We start from the raw sequence: 13,072 nt of genomic DNA, 5'->3' as shown, positions 1-13,072 counted from the left end.
TAAAAATATAATGCCGTTGATGGTTGATTTCAGAGATTATTCATTAGGGAGACGCTGTTGATGAGCGAGTTTCAGAATCGCTATCAAATCTATGCAAAGAAGCTAAAAAGGTAAAATAGAAAAGGTTATTTAAATTTTACACTTACAATAAAATAGTTTTTTTGTTATATATATATATATATATATATATATATATATATATATATATATATATATATATATATATATATATATATATATATATATATATATATATATATATATATATATTTGTACAGTACAGAAAACAACTTGATTGAGCTTGATATGTGGCTTTAAAACTGCAAAACAAAATTGGATTTCATTGCTTTTAAGGTACACTCATGGATCTATTAAAATAACGGATACACTATGTAACTTTCTATTGAAGGGTCTGGCACCTGTTTGTCTGCATGTTTCACAGCATAGTATTACACTTTATCTCCATGGAAACAAGCAGGTGAGGCCACTGTCCACGGTACAGGTCAGATCTGCAAAGAGGCAGTTGGAGCTTCTTTCTATTCCACTTTTACTGTAATCTTGGATTTGGGCATTTGCATGTGTGGATTAAAGTCACAGTACGAAACGTTTTACTATAATAACATTTTTGTTAATTTGTTTTAAATTCAGTTTTATTGCACTGAAAAACACATGGCCTTGTACCTATATATCTTTATACAGTCTGCGGTACTTAGTGGCTTTGCAATTCCACAAACCTAACTCTTACTTGAGGGCCTCATCCGGCTTGTTTCCATGGTTCAATTGTTGTTGCTTTTGATTATAATATTCCACTTAATTATTTCCATGGAATCATGCAGTTGACGTGCCTTTAAATGTCACATACCTTTAAATATTTACTAAACCCAGTGGACAAAGACACAAAACCCTAATGATCACCCTTTGAAATGATTTAATTCAGTCGTTCCACATGGGCGGAGGAAGCGGGCTGGGCGGAGACCGGACGTGAGCGCTGTCCAATGGGATCGTACGGCGGGCTGAGCGGGGCTTTCGGTCTGGTGCACGGCTCATCTGTTCGCGGGAAATACACACGATCTGCCCCAAGAACTGGGCTCAATCTGCCGCTTTCTACAGCATTTACGGACCAAAAGACCACAATAACCCGACTCTGAGGCGAAGACATGATTTTTCGTTCCACGGTCGACGCGCAGTTGGGCAGACGGAGACAGAACGGTGAGATGTCAGAATGGTACAGTGTAAAGTACATGCAGTCCTCTCTTTGTGCTCCCTCACCGGTCCTTTACCACTAATATTTGAGAAATCCTGTATTCAGCATGCACATAGTGTCTTTGTTGTATTCATCATAGTTGTCATACTCTGGTCTAAATGTTTCTCAAAGTAATCAAATGATCAAAAGTACTGCCCCAGCAGTGACTACAAGGGAAACTGTTCTAACGTATTCCAAAGTTGTTTATCCGCTCGAACACATCGACATTGCATGTTCATGAACTGTATGGACAGTGGATCTGAGTACAGATAGACTCACTGAAGTCTCATTTTCAAATCGTCACTATTCCTGTTGTTTGGGACGTTCTAAAATGGCCTCTGTGCGCTATGTGTCCAGTCCCAGTGTCTGCTGTCATCACTGTTCATGCGCCCTTAGTACTGTGTTGATTAAAATATCTAATAGTTATATTTGACCTACCAAGTACCATCAGATCTAAACCAGGGCTATGAATTGATAACCAATATTATGATATTTGGGCCCATATTAAATTTATATTACAATTTTAAATCTATGTTGTTTCCACATCAAAAACAGACCTGGAGTTGTGTTTTGTTTCATTCACACATGTTTAACACACACATCCTAAATATTTAAGCTGAATTCTTCTCTCAAACAGGAAATACTGTTTCACTTTGTATTTATATACAGTCGGTGGTAATACAAGAAGTGATCTGCTGTGGTTTTAAACTCCACACTTTCACTAGAATAATTTTGATAATTTCAACCCTGGAATTGCCAATCTCTGTTGAACAAAAGGTAAAAGGAGCTGCTCACCGGAGTGAAGGCTGCAAACCCCCCAAAAAGCTGTGTAGTCACATTAAAGTGTTCAGTCAAAGCTAAGATGACCGGCCCAACTCACAGACATGTCTAAGTTTTATTGTCACTAGCTGATACTGGTGCAAAATATCAACTGCACTTGCCCAGACAACACACTGTACTTACTACGTGTTTTTCTAACCCTCTTGTATGTTGTCAACCCTTCAGCTCTGCCTGCTCAGCCCTCTCCCCCTCTGGGCTTCCTGCTGTCGGGGTACAGCTGTGTGCGACACGATGAGCACGTCTCCTACGGTAACCTGGGTGACACTGTACCTCCGTTTGGACTAGCCTTCTCCTCTGGTAAGGAAGAAGACAAGCTCACTATCTGATGGCACCAGAGCAGAATATCTTGAGTGGAATATCTTCCTGAGTTCAATGACTAGAATTCAAAATGTGTTATATTATATTATATATTATATAATTATTATACATCTAGGCTTTAGTAGTTGATTAGTAGTAGTTTCAGAGAAAAACAGTGATATATTATTGGATAGATTTATTTAGGTGACACACATGGTCGTATCAAAAAAAATCTGGTTACAGGAGCTTGAAAATCATTGCACATTTATGCAGAAAGAATGAACAGAGCATTAAAGTCTGTTCATCTGATTTGGCAGAAGTTTGATTTAGTTCAAACTGATAGATGATCATCTCACTGAAATAAACAAACCTGACTGCACAACTGTGTTTGATCCCCGCTTAGGGCGTGTTGACCAGTCTCATGTATAAAAAAAAAAAAAAAAAAGCATAATTCTGTCCTTGCCAGGCAAGTGGCAGGCTCCATACTTGTAATGTTACACTGTTCATCTTTAAACAAGTCAATAAATAAATATAGACCATCATCAAGTTATAATTGTAATTAGGGCTAGGAGTAGGTCCTTCTTGCTTCCAGGGAGAGACAAAAGTGTAATGCCATACTATGGATATTCCAAGCAAAGGAACTGTTGAGACAGTAAACTGAAGCAATAAGTGATATTTTATTCCAATGGTTCATAAACTATTTGTTTGAATTGTATTTCCAGCGGCTAACCTACAGAATGTGCTGGCTGTGGCCAATGAAGAGGGCATTGTCCGAGTTTACAACACAGAGAACAGGGACAACGTGCTGCTCAAAGGTGTGTCGTCCGAGTCTGAGAACACACTTAAACTGGTTTAAGGGGCCCATGGCAGTGGCAGAGAATGTGGGACAATAGATGAAATTAGCTCTTAACTGCAATTCCAAATGTTTTTAGCATGTTCTATGTATGGTCATTTCCATGCACTGTCCATAACAATTAAACTATTAATAATTATGTTGCAGAGTGGTTAGCACATGAGAATGCCGTCTTTGACATTGCCTGGGTCCCAGGAGAGCCTCAGCTGGTATGTACACTGCAGGATGCTTTTACATTTTGCTGACACTTCTGTATAATTGTGTTATTGCTCCTTGTGTTTAAAGGAGAGGAGATTACACTTCTGTGAGATATTAATTGTTCACACACAACATACTGAGATCACCATATGTTAACTTTAATATGGTTTTGAAAATGCTATATTTGCTGAAAACGTATTGATGTTTCAGTTTAGTTTTTTGACACTGAGAGTCCACTCTTTGCTCCCCAAGCTATGTCACTCCCCCTTCAGAGCACGATCACATTACAATTGGCATGCATCTCGCTAATGAAACTACTGCACATTGCATCAGGTTTGTGAAGTTGTTGTGCATTGTTTTGTATTCGTATCTTGTATATTATTGGAAAATGACATAGGCTTGTGGGCTGAGCATTGGATGGAATTGTGCTGCTAACCACAAGCAGCGTTCGAAGGAGGCCCAGGAGAGGCCTGGATGAGGGAACAACATGGTGGAAAAGTCAAATTTGCATGACTTTATAAAGTGTACAGGACATAAAATATATTTTGGTTCATAATTCCATTCAGCATTAGTTCTTGACCTCCATTGTCTGTGGCGTTGTGTTGGTGATGTGTTGATGATGTGCTGCTGTGCGGTGGCTCCAGGTTACCGCTGCAGGGGACCAGATGGCCCGGCTGTGGGACGTCCGTTCGGGGGAGTTACTGGGCAGCTTCAGGGGTCACCTCTGCAGCCTTAAGTCTGTGGGCTTTACCCCTCACGACAAAGGTACTGCCTAAACTTGATCTTATAACATTCTATAAAACTCAGTGGCTATGTGTGTACATGCACACTAAAATGCCATTACTGGATTTCTTTTTTGTTTTTATGTTCTATTATCTTGATGTATTTAAAGATAAAGTAATATATCAAGTTTATGGAACAAACAAAAAGCAAACAGATATTTCTCTGGTTCTACAATAGAATGTTTGAATTTATTTATTTGAATATATTATGATGATATCCCTTGCTCTTACGTAATGCTACATATAAACTTCCTTGTTTCCCATCACAGCTGTTTTCTGCACCGGAGCCAGAGACGGAAACATAATGGTGTGGGACACACGCTGCAGCAAGAAAGGTATTGTGCAGTAAACATGTACTGCTCCTCCTAAACTTGCATGCATTAAAGATATACCATGATTTTTGTAGTATTACAAAATTAATGATATTCATAGATCATATTTTTACACTGTTCATTAGTATTTGGATGGGAAAACCAAAATGTTTGGATATTTAAATAAGATACTACTCACCTAGCCTAGTATGACTGTGTGTAAAAAGGATGTCTTGAAAAGTGATATAGTAATGCTTTGCATTATTATTTATAATCATTACTATTCAAACTTGCACAAAACAAAAAACGTACAATAATCTGCTATACCGGTGCACTGGTACCAAAGTTAAAAGCTTTTAAAGGTCCTATATTACTCAAAATTGACTTTAAGCCATGTTAGAATGTTGTTAGCTCCTCAAAAACAGACCTGGAGTTGTTTTGTTTCAATCGCATTTTTGAGTAACCATTTATTATTGTCTGTCTATATCTCCAAAGCTCTAAATGCTCTGTTCCACCCTGTGATATCTTTTAATTCAGTAGAGATTGGCAATTCCAGGACTGAAATAATCCAAATTATTCTAGTGAAGGTTTATGGAATTTAAAAACACTGGAGCACTTCCTGTATTACTACATGACATCACAAGGTGGAGTGTTTTCAGTTTGAGAGAAGAACTCAGCCTAAGTATGCAGGGTTTGTGTGTTAAATATGTGAAGAAAACAAAACACAATCCAGGTATGTTTCTGATGAGGAAACCATTATCAACAACAATCACAGATCAGAAAGGTCTTCAACCTCTAGACCTGTGTGCAGGAATAACTCGGGTGCTTTGTATTCTGATACGCTCCTGAAAGGAAAAAATCATTATCATACTTTTATTACTTTTTTATCATACTATTTTCAGATGGCTACTACAAACAGGTGAAGCAGATCAGTGGTGCTCATAACAAGGCCGAACCAAACTCTGTGCAGAAAACCAAGAAGAAGAGAGGCAGTGCTCGAGGCATGGCTCCCAGTGTGGTACGAGCTCACTCATTACATGCAAATTGTGTTTTATGCTTACACTTGATAAATGTTCTGTGTTGTTGTGTAGGACAGCCAGCAGAGTGTGACTGTGGTGCTGTTTCAGGATCAGCACACGCTCATCTCCTCTGGTGCCGTGGACGGGTAAGAAACTCCAGATTACAGCTGGAAGACATATTTGAATTTTGTATTTGGGTATGAGTGGATGCAATTAACAAATCACAAATGCTCCTATTTTGAAGTACCATAATTTCATCCACAAACAACAAAATCGTTTTCTTATTATTCTGCATAAAAACTGCTAACCCTGTAGTTTCGATTTGTACAAACATGTTCTGAAATGTGATTCTTGTATTAGTTGGCAGTTCATTGTCCTATTTTTTTCTACTTGCACTTTGAACAGAATCCTATTATTAAAACATGAACTGTAATCTAATCAATGCTTGTCTGAAAAATTACTAGTTAGGTATTTTTCTCAAATTGAAAAACATGCTCTTTAAGATTATTTATTCACCATTCAGAGGGGCCTGGTCCTTTACTGTGACATACTGTAAAGAGACAATCCCAAATCGGCTCTATTGCAATTTAAAATGTCCAAAATATAACACAATAATCCACACATGCTATAGATATCATCAAATAGCACAATGTCTTATTTAGGTCCTGTATTATGCAAAACTGGAGCTTTAAGCCATGATAAACTGTTGTTACTCCAGGTTTCTCTGTTTTTGTGGAGGTATTTTTGTTTCATTCACACATGTTTCAATAGTCCTGCATTATTAGTCAGTCTAAATCTCCAAAGCTCAAAATGCTCTGTTCCTCCAAGACATCACAAGGTGCAAGTGAGTGTTTTCTGTTTGAGACAAAAACTCTAAATATGCAGGATTTGAGTGTTAAACATGTATGAATGAAACAAACACAAGTACAGCTATGTGTGTAAAACCCCTCAGTTGTCCAGGTAGAATCCATGGTAAAGGAGAAATTTAATTTGTAAATTGAACAAACGTTTATTTAGGTCACTGGTGGACACTGCCTTATATCGGCCTGCAGATCTGCAATCTGTCATACGTCTCCACCTAAAAGCCTCGGGCCACTCCTTTGAGGACAGTGAGGTACAGATCTTAGCCAGAGAAAAGAATTGTTTTGAGAGGGGAGTTAAAGAGGCTCTACCCTCAGACAATAGGGATAGCCAGGTCAGATCCAGAGATGTGAAAGCACCCGTTATAACCCTGAATGATTCTGCTAATATGACTCTCACACTCACACACTGCAGTTCAATTGGCCTAACTAATAACAGAACCTGTAAACAAGTAGGGTGTAAGATTCAGAGTAATTCCAGTGTTGTTGGCTTCTCCCTTCAGGCAGATATAAGGAAGTGTCCACCAGCATCTGACCAGAACTGAAGAAGCAGCAACTTGTTCAACCAAAATAAACTTTTGTCCAGTTGACAAATTGAATTTCTCCTTTGCCACCTCCAGGTTTGCAGTGAGGAAACATTATCAGAAAATCCACAGATCAGAAAAGAAAGTAAAATGGACCCTTTAATTCTCCTGATTGTCTTATGAAAAATGTCTCCACAGTGTCGTAAAGATGTGGGACTTGAGGAAGAACTACTCTGCCCATCGCCAAGACCCTGTGCCACTGCAGACCTTCCCCTACCCCGGGTCCAGCTTGCGCATGAGACTAGGTCTGTACACACTAGTGTTGTCATCATACTAACATTTCAGATTTCAGTAGGAAGGAATAGACTCAATAACCCATTTCTGTCCTGTGAGTGGGATGTTTTTAGTATCGATACCAGCTTAAATGAGTATCTGTAGTAGTATCTGATTTTCCATACGTAGTATTGAAGCAGATTGATGAATGTCCTGTCCTCTGGCTTTACTCATGTGTCTATGTGGTTGTAGGTTATTCTGGGCTGGTGTTGGACTCCACCAGATCCAGTGTGATGTGTAACTGCACTGATGACAATATTTACATGTTTAATGTCACCGGGGTCAAAACCTCTCCAGGTAAGAGCTCAGCATGGAATTGAACACTGCTTTGCTTACTTACTATTAGCCACTAGAGGGCACTGTAAAGTTAAATATACTTTAGTTCATATAATTGTTCATTTGGTTGGTTCATTTATTTTGTCAGTTTGAGAGAGAGACTTTATTGATGATATTGTTTCTGTTGGTAATTAAATTGTTCATTCCCTCAAAGTCTTTCCTCTGGAAAGTCTTGTGCCACATTTGCTGTCACATTTGGTGAAAAAAGCTTATTGTGTCTCAAATGTCCATAGTTCACTCCTTAGCTAGCCTCTTGCACCATGGATACAGGAAAAACAAACATTTCACACAATCCAACAGTTCCTTACTCGTGTCCTTTGGTCTGGAAGGTAAAAGAAGCTGTTAACTTAAAAACTAACCCTTAAAAACCACTTCCTGACCTCACAAGGTGGAACAGAGCAGTTTGAGCTTTGGACATGCAGACAGAGATGTTCTCTAGTTTCAAAACACATTTGAATCTTTTCTTTTTTTTTTTTTTACTTTAGGCCATTTGTGTTCAGTGGAAATACATGCTGTATTCTGTTACTGCACTGGTATCAGTTGATATCAGATATTGGCAGACATTTAAGGCAAAGTATCAGCGTCAGTATTGGAACAGAAAACACTGGATCAGTGCATCCCTAATAATTGCACTGCCTCAAATTGTAATTTCAAATTTTTGGGTAGCCCTAGTCAAAATATTACATTTTTGGTTCAAATTTGACAACTAATACTACTCTAATAATTATTTGGCTTACTTTTTTCCTTTTTTAGTATTAAATAGCATTTGGATGTACATATGCTACTGATAGCTGGTTTTGTTTCTTTTATAATGCTAACGGTTCTCAATGTAAATGATATAATGTAATTGTTCCTCACAGTGGCTGTATTCAGTGGTCACCAGAACTCTTCCTTCTACATCAAGTCCACAGTGAGCCCTGATGACCAGTTCTTGGCTAGTGGCTCCAGTGACAACCATGCCTACATCTGGAAGGTATGCACGTAAACCGTACCATGACGGGGAGCTCTTAGCCTTGGTTACTCCATGAAGATATGTATGTGTGGAAATATGTCTGTATTTCTTCAGATATCCTCTCCCTCCCATCCTCCCATGATGCTCCAGGGCCACAGTGAGGAGGTCACGTCTGTGTCATGGTGCCCTACAGACTTCACCAAGGTAAAAGCAGTGCAACAAAGCAGTCTTTACTGGACCTAATAATAAGAAAGAATAAACAAAGGTTCTCTCTTTCTGCACTCTCCCTCTTTCCCTTCACCTTCTCTTTCTGCAGATTGCATCTTGCTCGGACGACCACACTGTGCGTATCTGGCGTCTGCACAGACAAGGTGAAGAGGCGGAGTCACGTTTGGGAGAGACTAACCTCGTGGGCCGGGCTCACCCCAAATCTCCAACAAGTCAGTCCTCAAACATTAAACTAAACCTTTTAATGTGATATTGACAAATATAAACTAGGGATGGGCATGATTAATCGATAATTGATCATTAAGAATTTCATCGATTACGTTAATTTTAATCGACAAACTGAATGCAGTTTGCTGTGCGTAGCGTGACCAAACAGGGGTCCGTACATGTGTCTCTCTGCACTCAGAAGGAGCGAGCAAACACAAACAGTCGGTCAGTCTGCAGCGTACCGAAGCACAAATGCGTATTTAACGATGATTTGTACAAGAAATTCCACGCTTTCCGTTACGTTCGGGACAAGTGTGAGTCCATGTGCACAGTGTATAAAGCAGCACATATGTTTCGGTGTCCAGTGGGAAAAAGTTTTGCCAGGTGAGAGTCGCGCAAGGTTGATGACGAGTCCCCACCCCCCTCCTCCCGTACGGTGTCCTGATTTTGACAAACGCAAATATGGTCACACTAACCTGTATTCCACTGAATCATGTCTTCTAATCTGACAGAAGTTGACCGCATCAGCGACACAAGAGCTGTAGTTTTATCTTCGCTGAGTTTATGCAAATTAGCGATGCGGTTTTAAGTTTCGTTTCTGTGAGAGTTGCGCAAAACTGCATTAAACACATTATAATTTCAAACGGGCTGATGTGGCTCTAGTGTCGTTACGGTTTATATGTCGTAAAGTTGAATTTATTTATACACATTAGTAGGCAGATAGTAATAATAATGATGATCATTTTAATATAAAAACGTTAATGATTAATCGATAATCGATCGTTAATTCTTCCGACGATCGATTAAGAAAATTTCATCGAATGCCCATCCCTAATATAAACATAGATTATTTATTATTATGGTGACAGTCAGATAAGATTTCTGAAATCCATCAGAAATGTCAAGTATCATAGTGTTTTCCAACTAAGTGTATGGGGTACTTGAATTATTTTAGAACAAAAAGAAAGGTGTTATTGAATGGTATTTGAATGTAAAATGTAGTAGTACATTTAGGGTAATTTTGTAAATGTTATTAAAACAAGAAAATCACATAGTTATATTTGGGAAAGTACAGATTTATCTCGTTAATAAGGAGTTCTCTGACTGTGAGACAACGCTTAGGGGATACTCAAGACAAAAAGTTGGGAACCACTAAAGTATCACACAAAGTGAATGGTCAATAAAATGAAGCACTAAAATATAGAAGAATCACTTCACACCATGTCCACCACCTGCTTGTCTCCATGGAGATGTGCTTTGCTTGTTTGGTGCTATGGGAATAAAAGTTATATTGTGGAACATTCCAGGAAAAGTCATGATTTGGTGACAAGCATTTTAAGGCAAATATACCTACAGAGACTACACTGCTGTTTTAGTAGTTATATAATTCAATTCTGTTTACAAAATAGTGTAATTTTTATTTTATTGTAGCAGTTCTCAACCTGTTGGTCTGGACCCTTGTGGTTGTGGAGTGACAAATTACTGAAAATTAAAAATTTCTCTTCATTATGATTTAAAAAAACAACAACACACAACTTTAAACATTTGACTGTTTTAATTCCTTTACTATTACTGTTTTTTTTGTTTGGTTGTTTTGACCAAAGTCAGAACTTTTATTTAAACAATCCAGAAGATGTCCAGTTTTGTCCTATTATGTGACAGTACTGTTATATTGACAGTCTCAATATAAGTTTTGGTATTTATTAGTGTCTGTTGGCATTATTTAGAACAACCTAGTAAAGGTTAGTGATGGATCATGTGGATTTTTTGAGTCGATACTGGCATTCAATATTTGGCCTGCTGTGACTGATATGTTTGTCTAAACATATTGCCCTATAACTCTCTTCTAGTTCCATTTTGACTCATAAGTCTGTATCACTATCCTTAGTAAAAGCATACAAAATGGGTTTGTAGCCAAATTAAATTGTTCCCTATTTCTTTCAATGTAGATTTTTATTTACTCCTATATTTTCCTTTTGTGTTTAGAACATTTAACCCGAGCTGAGACGACTCCGGCCAAAATCCCACGCATACACCGCCTGGTCGGCCTGTCTTCTCCCAGACAGGCCTCCTGTGCCTCCAACAGCGCTGCGCTCCCCTTCCCGTCTACCACCACCTCCCCCTTGCCCTCCCTCAAAACCTCCGCCCCCCACCCCAAAACGCCCACCTCCATCAAGCAGTGGCTCTCTCCTGGTCACGGATCTCCCAGTCTTTCAGCTTCTCAAGTCCTGAGTCATCAAAACAATGCCTCTACTCCCCCTACAGAGCAACGGGCAAAACGCAGGCTGGAGGCCAGTGGACCGTCTTGTTGTAGCGATGCGGAACAGTGTGGATGCATAGCAGAGTTGAATCCAGCTAAGAAAAGCCGAGTTGTAGCAGGGCTCTGCTGTGAAAAGAGCGCGACTGAGGGAGAGAACACGGGACCTTCTAAGGGTAAAGAGAACCTCAGGCCCAGTGCAGGGGGGAACTGGCTGTCTGCGATGGGCCACAAGATGAGGCATAGTCAGAGCAGCCCGCGCACGGCAGACGGGAGGACGCCAGGCCCTTCGGTGAGTTATCCAGAGCAATGAGATGTTAACAAACAATAATAAGATGGGCAAGGCATGTTTATTTGTGTGACACAATGTGTACACAAAGTAATAAACTCATTAGAGTGCTTTACAGAATAAGACATTAAAGTACAACATAAACAAGTCAAAACATAAATAATCATGATAAAATTGACATTAAAAGAGGAGAGTGTGGAATAAAATCTTTCCGTCATAAGCAGCTAAACAGAACTGTCACACTAAACCAGGACTAAACCAGGATATGGCAGCAGAGTTCTGGATGTCTAGTCACAGTGGTTGTTGCAGAACTAATCAATGCTTTTGATCATACTCATCATCTGGACTATACAGACTATACAGACAGTGTTTTAGCACATAGTGGCATTATTAAAATAAAAACATCAGATATGAAATGTATGTACAAAAGATATACTTATTTTGACTAGTCTAACTGAAAAATGAATCGCTGACCATAGACCGTATATATGAGTGGACAGAGCTAACGCACTATCTGGAGGCTCTTTTGGCTCCTTCTGACCCTGGTTCCAGTTGGTTCCTCAGATAATCATTAGTTGCAGCCTTGCTAATTTTTATATTTTTTATCAGGCCTAATTTAGGGCTAAATATGATCTAAGATTAGACTAAACCATGAATAAGGTAGTTCCAAGGACTTTTCAATGAGTGTCAACCCATATCTACAAACACTGACCCAACCCTGTGAGGAAAGCACTTCTATCACAAAACCACTCCGTGTGGAATGCAGGCAGACTGGATTTTCAATTGTAGTATCATAGATAAAATGTCTTGATTTAAATGCACTCTACCAGATTTTTACTATTTTAAATACGTGAAAAAACACTTTTAACAACTGCAACCAGTGTGAATTTTGACAACAACGGTAAAGCTGACAACAAATAGCCTGCTAACATGTACTTCCCGATACTCGGACAGTAAAATACTCTATACTTAGATGCAGACAGTACATAGACTTACTTTGACCCCAAGAGCTGCATATACAATAGATCTGTACTTGGGCAGGACATATTTTGCTCAAATACATGGGAAAAATCAATTACAGGCCCCTTTGAATTTTACATATCTATGTCAGAAAGAACAATAATTAATTTACAGTGTCAAACCTCCAACTTATCTTACCACTTTTCTTTTTTCAGACCACTTGCTCACCACAATCTATGAAGAAAATATCCACATATTTCACCAAGCCGACATCGGAGTGACCGCTTTCCCTGCCGTCAAATATGCATATTTTAGCGTTATTTTAAAACAATTTAATGTCATTTTTGGACACATTATTGACTGCACCAGTACAAGATTGGCCAATGTAATTCCTGCTGTGAAAGTATTTGAATGGCTCATCTTTTGCTGTCTGTTCAGTTTAGTTACATACATTTGACTGTACATAACCTGTATGTTTTTTTGTATATACTTTTTGTATTTAGAGTTATCAATGAAGCTGTTTGTATGGAAGAATGTTATTTTGGTTTATTGCTATGTGATAAACTGTTGAAGACAGATCTTA

The 13,072-nt window shown here is 38.8% G+C and overlaps 1 protein-coding gene across 1 annotated transcript; it reads left to right on the top strand.

Moving 5' to 3' along the window:
• The first annotated feature begins 1,009 nt into the window (after positions 1–1,009).
• dtl (denticleless E3 ubiquitin protein ligase homolog (Drosophila)) lies at positions 1,010–13,072 on the top strand. Its single transcript, XM_055149250.1, has 15 exons — positions 1,010–1,209; positions 2,249–2,380; positions 3,103–3,195; positions 3,381–3,442; positions 4,076–4,196; positions 4,483–4,548; positions 5,427–5,542; positions 5,616–5,689; positions 7,126–7,232; positions 7,453–7,557; positions 8,457–8,569; positions 8,663–8,752; positions 8,865–8,988; positions 10,970–11,532; positions 12,705–13,072. The coding sequence occupies exons 1-15, from the start codon at positions 1,158–1,160 to the stop codon at positions 12,768–12,770; spliced, it is 1,884 nt and encodes a 627-aa protein (XP_055005225.1). The 5' UTR covers positions 1,010–1,157; the 3' UTR covers positions 12,771–13,072.

This window comes from Boleophthalmus pectinirostris, unplaced genomic scaffold (genome assembly GCF_026225935.1).
Source record: "Boleophthalmus pectinirostris isolate CB_2022bp ecotype Guang Dong unplaced genomic scaffold, ASM2622593v1 HiC_scaffold_13, whole genome shotgun sequence".
Lineage (NCBI taxonomy): Eukaryota > Metazoa > Chordata > Actinopteri > Gobiiformes > Gobiidae > Boleophthalmus > Boleophthalmus pectinirostris.
The sequence above is the reverse complement of the archived record's forward strand: the minus strand, read 5'-3'. Positions and strand labels throughout refer to the sequence as shown.